General features: G+C 50.8%; 1 protein-coding gene across 1 annotated transcript in view; it reads left to right on the top strand.

Annotated features, from left to right (window-relative positions):
• The first annotated feature begins 207 nt into the window (after positions 1–207).
• Positions 208–6,000, top strand: part of NFX1 (nuclear transcription factor, X-box binding 1) — a 72,270-nt gene continuing 66,477 nt past the window's right edge. The window contains exon 1 of the mRNA XM_075585971.1: positions 208–445. Coding sequence (XP_075442086.1) covers positions 424–445 — 22 coding nt within the window. The 5' untranslated portion in view covers positions 208–423. The remainder of the gene's footprint in view (positions 446–6,000) is intronic.

Below are 6,000 nucleotides of genomic sequence, written 5' to 3'. Positions count from 1 at the left end.
CCCCCAAAAAAAGCGTCACCGTCTTCACTATCTGACACTCACACCTCCCTCCTCGCCCTGCAGTGTCACCTTTTGACCCGCCCAGGAAGTTTAGCTTGTTGTCCGTTGTCATCGATAAAAATAAAGTTTATTGAAGGGGGAGGGGAAACTGCGCAAGCGCGCGAGGGCCAGAGGCTGCTGCGCGCGCTGATGATAGGCAGCAGAACGTGTTTTTTTTTTTTTGAAGAGGAGAGAAAGGGGGGTACGTTGCTGTGGGTGACGTCAGAGCCAGGAAGGAACACGAAGGCGCCAGTGCGCGTGCGGTCACGGTGCAGTGCCTCGGGATCGCTTGAGGGGCTGTTAGAACGTTACCCCGAGGCTGTGCAGCACGTGACCTGCCCTGCAAACAGAACACCTGCTGCAGCGGAGAGTCACACCCAGGACATGGCGGAGGCGCAACCCGCAGGTACAGTGCGCCCGGGGCTGCTCCGTACCGCCGCTACTGCGGGGCTCAAGGGGACTGAAGCGCGCATGGGTTGTTTATCAGTCTACATTGAGTTTTAATTAAACCTGTATAGTTATCTACCACGTGGGGGATTCTTGAATATGTCAGGAATTGCTGAGAGAGAGGGGGGGGGGGGATATGTCAGGGATTGCTGAGAGAGAGAGAGGGGATATGTCAGGGATTGCTGAGAGAGGGGGGGATATGTCAGGAATTGCTGAGAGAGCGGGGGGGATATGTCAGGGATTGCTGAGAGAGCGGGGGGGTATGTCAGGGATTGCTGAGAGAGCGGGGGGGATATGTCAGGGATTGCTGAGAGAGAGGGGGATATGTCAGGGATTGCTGAGAGAGAGAGGGGATATGTCAGGGATTGCTGAGAGAGAGAGAGGGGGGGATATGTCAGGGATTGCTGAGAGAGAGGGGGGATATGTCAGGGATTGCTGAGAGAGAGAGAGAGGGGGATATGTCAGGGATTGCTGAGAGAGAGAGGGGGATATGTCAGGGATTGCTGAGAGAGGGGGGGATATGTCCGGAATTGCTGAGAGAGCGGGGGGGATATGTCAGGAATTGCTGAGAGAGCGGGGGGGATATGTCAGGTATTGCTGAGAGAGAGAGGGGGGATATGTCAGGAATTGCTGAGAGAGCGGGGGGGATATGTCAGGAATTGCTGAGAGAGCGGGGGGATATGTCAGGGATTGCTGAGAGAGCGGGGGGGATATGTCAGGTATTGCTGAGAGAGAGAGGGGGGATATGTCAGGGATTGCTGAGAGAGCGGGGGGGATATGTCAGGGATTGCTGAGAGAGCGGGGGGGATATGTCAGGGATTGCTGAGAGAGCGGGGGGATATGTCAGGGATTGCTGAGAGAGCGGGGGGGATATGTCAGGGATTGCTGAGACAGAGAGGGGGGGATATGTCAGGGATTGCTGAGAGAGAGGGGATATGTCAGGGATTGCTGAGAGAGAGGGGGGGATATGTCAGGGATTGCTGAGAGAGAGGGGGGATATGTCAGGGATTGCTGAGAGAGAGGGGGGATATGTCAGGGATTGCTGAGAGAGAGGGGGGATATGTCAGGGATTGCTGAGAGAGAGGGGGGATATGTCAGGGATTGCTGAGAGAGAGGGGGATATGTCAGGGATTGCTGAGAGCGGGGGGGATATGTCAGGAATTGCTGAGAGAGAGGGGGGGATATGTCAGGAATTGCTGAGAGAGGGGGGATATGTCAGGGATTGCTGAGAGAGAGAGGGGGGATATGTCAGGGATTGCTGAGAGAGAGGGGAGGATATGTCAGGGATTGCTGAGAGCGGGGGGGATATGTCAGGGATTGCTGAGAGGAGAGGGGAGGATATGTCAGGGATTGCTGAGAGCGGGGGGGATATGTCAGGAATTGCTGAGAGAGAGGGGGGGATATGTCAGGAATTGCTGAGAGAGGGGGGATATGTCAGGGATTGCTGAGAGAGAGAGGGGGGATATGTCAGGGATTGCTGAGAGAGAGAGGGGGATATGTCAGGGATTGCTGAGAGGGCGGATATGTCAGGGATTGCTGAGAGAGAGAGGGGGGATATGTCAGGGATTGCTGAGAGGAGAGGGGGGGATATGTCAGGGATTGCTGAGAGAGAGGGGGGATATGTCAGGGATTGCTGAGAGAGAGAGGGGGGGATATGTCAGGGATTGCTGAGAGGGGGATATGTCAGGGATTGCTGAGAGAGAGGGGGGGATATGTCAGGGATTGCTGAGAGAGGGGGGGATATGTCAGGGATTGCTGAGAGGAGAGGGGGGGATATGTCAGGGATTGCTGAGAGAGAGGGGGGATATGTCAGGGATTGCTGAGAGAGAGAGAGGGGGGGGATATGTCAGGGATTGCTGAGATGAGAGGGGGGATATGTCGGATTGCTGAGATGAGAGAGGGGGGATATGTCAGGGATTGCTGAGATGAGAGAGGGGGGGATATGTCAGGGATTGCTGAGATGAGAGGTGGGGGGGATATGTCATGGATTGCTGAGATGAGAGAGGGGAGGGGATATGTCAGGGATTGCTGAGAGAGAGGGGGGATATGTCAGGGATTGCTGAGAGAGGGGGGGATATGTCAGGGATTGCTGAGAGAGAGGGGGGATATGTCAGGGATTGCTGAGAGAGAGGGGGGGATATGTCAGGGATTGCTGAGAGAGAGAGAGGGGGGGGATATGTCTGGGATTGCTGAGAGGGGGGGATATGTCAGGGATTGCTGAGAGAGAGGGGGGATATGTCAGGGATTGCTGAGAGAGAGGGGGGGATATGTCAGGGATTGCTGAGAGAGAGAGAGAGGGGGGGGATATGTCTGGGATTGCTGAGAGGGGGGGATATGTCAGGGATTGCTGAGAGAGGGGGGGATATGTCAGGGATTGAGGAGAGGGGAGGATATGTCAGGGATTGCTGAGAGAGAGGGGGGGATATGTCAGGGATTGCTGAGAGAGAGGGGGGATATGTCAGGGATTACTGAGATGAGAGAGGGGGGATATGTCAGGGATTGATTTCATAAGAGAGGGGGGGATATGTCAGGGATTGCTGAGATGAGAGAGGGGAGGGGATATGTCAGGGATTGCTGAGATGAGAGGTGGGGGGGATATGTCATGGATTGCTGAGATGAGAGAGGGGAGGGGATATGTCAGGGATTGCTGAGAGAGAGGGGGGATATGTCAGGGATTGCTGAGAGAGAGGGGGGGATATGTCAGGGATTGCTGAGAGAGGGGGGGATATGTCAGGGATTGCTGAGAGAGGGGGGGATATGTCAGGGATTGCTGAGAGAGGGGGGGATATGTCAGGGATTGCTGAGAGAGGGGGGGATATGTCAGGGATTGCTGAGAGAGGGGGGGATATGTCAGGGATTGAGGAGAGAGAGGGGGGGATATGTCAGGGATTGCTGAGAGAGAGGGGGGATATGTCAGGGATTGCTGAGAGAGAGAGGGGGGGATATGTCAGGGATTGCTGAGATGAGAGAGGGGGGATATGTCAGGGATTGCTGAGATGAGAGAGGGGGGATATGTCAGGGATTACTGAGATGAGAGAGGGGGGATATGTCAGGGATTGCTGAGATGAGAGGTGGGGGGGATATTCAGAGATTGCTGAGATGAGAGAGGGGAGGGGATATGTCAGGGATTGCTGAGATGAGAGGTGGGGGGGATATGTCAGGGATTGCTGAGATGAGAGAGGGGAGGGGATATGTCAGGGATTGCTGAGATGAGAGAGGGGAGGGGATATGTCAGGGATTGCTGAGAGAGGGGGATATGTGAGGTATTGGAGAGAGAGAGGGGGATATGTGAGGTATTGGAGAGAGAGAGGGGGATATGTCAGGGATTTGCTATGGGGTGTGTTACGCCGGTGTTCCTGTACGGGTGATTTTATCAATAATTTGCGGGCGGAGCAATTATTATTTTTTCTCCAGGGTATTGTGTGTCTTTATTTATATAGCGCCATTCATGTACATGGCGCTTTCACAGCAGTAATACACATGACAATCATATAAATAACAAATAGTGCAAATAACCCATATTGGGAAGAAGTGCTTCAGACATAAAAGTGACATTTAGGAAAAGGAGTCCCTGCTCCAAAGAGTTTACAAGCTAAGCCTATATTTTGTCAGGGGTTCCTTTACCATCACCCAGCCCTTAGTGCAGGGGTGCGCAAAGTTTTGGCCTTGCGCCCCCCTGCCTTTTCAACCCCAGTGCTCGATCCCTCCCTACCTGGAATCCAGCGTCAAATGACGCTGCGGGTTAATGTGACGTCATTTGTCGCCGCGTTGCCATGGCGATGCATCGCCCAAAGCCGTCGGAGAGATGGTAAGTGAGTAATACAGAGGCCTGGTGCGTTCCCCGGCATTTAATTGAAATGCTTTGGGGAGGAGGGGCGCGCTCCCTTTTGTGCATCGCTGCCTTAATGTGTTGGCCGTGTTATTGTTTGTATTTTTTTGTTTTTAGATAGAATTTGAATAGATATCGTCTCCTTATTAAAAAAAAAAAAAATTAATGTATTCAAATTTTAAATGGGAGCCTCAATACATCCAATTCACCCTGTCTTTCGGTCACTGCCCGCTGGCAATGCTTGGAATGAAAAATAGATTAACATGACAAAGCAAATACTTGCTCTCTGTGCGGCTAGTACGGCCATTCTCCAGAATGTTATTCTATTTAGCAGAAAACCGCCCCAAATATCTCTTGCTTGAGCTCTGGCAGTTTGATGGCACAAAGCGGTGCAAGAAATCAGTTGCTAGATGTTTTTGACCAAACAAATGGCAGGGTAGGGGGACAAGTCGGGCTTTTCAGTTAGCCAGTAACTTTTAGTTTGCTGGGAATGAGTTACGCTCTCATTCAGTTACAAGCCCACATGCTGTGAGGTACATGGACGTTGTTATCCATGCCAAAGTCAAGTTGAGCTAAAGTCCATATGTCGTGTCATAGCAGTATTACTGCATGCAGTTATATGCTGTATATGAAGATTAATTGTCATGAGACTATTTAAAAGCTTCTATTAAAATGTTTGAGTGGAACAACACGCACCGTAATCCAATGTGCTACTATTCCCTTCCCAGGCCCCAACGGGGACAAACCACGTATCCATTACTTATCGTTTCACTCCAGCTGGTAAGGAAACCCGCCGCTGTGACAAATCATCCATTATAAAATAATAAATACATAATATAAATGTACATTCATATAGGCAAACCTGTTTTACAAAAGTTTATACAAAATGGTTGCTTTGACCATCTCCTCAATAGCCTGTCATTGTAGCCCCGCCCCTTTTTGAATGTATCCGGATTCATACGCTAACTCTATCACTATTTCGGACCCATTATGGCAATGTAGGCGTCACCTCTGTCATGATGCCCATTCCCAAGAGATGCATGAGTATCTTCTAGTCCGCTGTAGTGCGGCATTTCCAAGTACTACTGTGCCTCCATAATGTCCCTATGATAAGTGCCCCTCCATCGATTTTTATACTTTCCCACAAAGTATATTCCATATTGCCTGAGGGCAGGAGATATTACCGCTTGATGGCAGCTGCTCACAGGAGTCCTAAATAGAAGGGTCAGTGCATTGAAGTCGGGATGTAGCCTCACTGCTGTAGAAGCAGGGTGATGCATGCATACAAATACATGTCATTGCTTTCAAACAGGCATCAAAGCCCTTCTAGATACTACTGATTCTTTGTTTTTATCTAATAATATTTTCCACTATGTTGGTGAGGACTGGTTTGTTTACACTGAGAGATGGTTGCTAAGCAATCAGGAGCCTCACTCGTGGACCTTGGTTTTGCTGGCTTTTTCCTCACTACAGTTGTGTATATCTATAAATATGGTTTGTTTATCTCTTGTACAATCCCTGGGGAAGGTCCCATAACAGACTGAAACTTTGGTTTCATTTATGGACCGCAATATAAGGTTTTGGTTTTAAGGTGTGCACTCACACATCCACCTACCCACATGCACATACATACAAGATGCAGTGTGTGAGAGTGTATCAGCAGCCGCAGGACGTGCTGGTGAACT

This window comes from Ascaphus truei, chromosome 2, assembly GCF_040206685.1.
Source record: "Ascaphus truei isolate aAscTru1 chromosome 2, aAscTru1.hap1, whole genome shotgun sequence".
Taxonomy (NCBI): Eukaryota; Metazoa; Chordata; class Amphibia; order Anura; family Ascaphidae; genus Ascaphus; species Ascaphus truei.
Note: the sequence above shows the minus strand (reverse complement) of the source record. Positions and strands in the feature narration are given on the sequence as shown.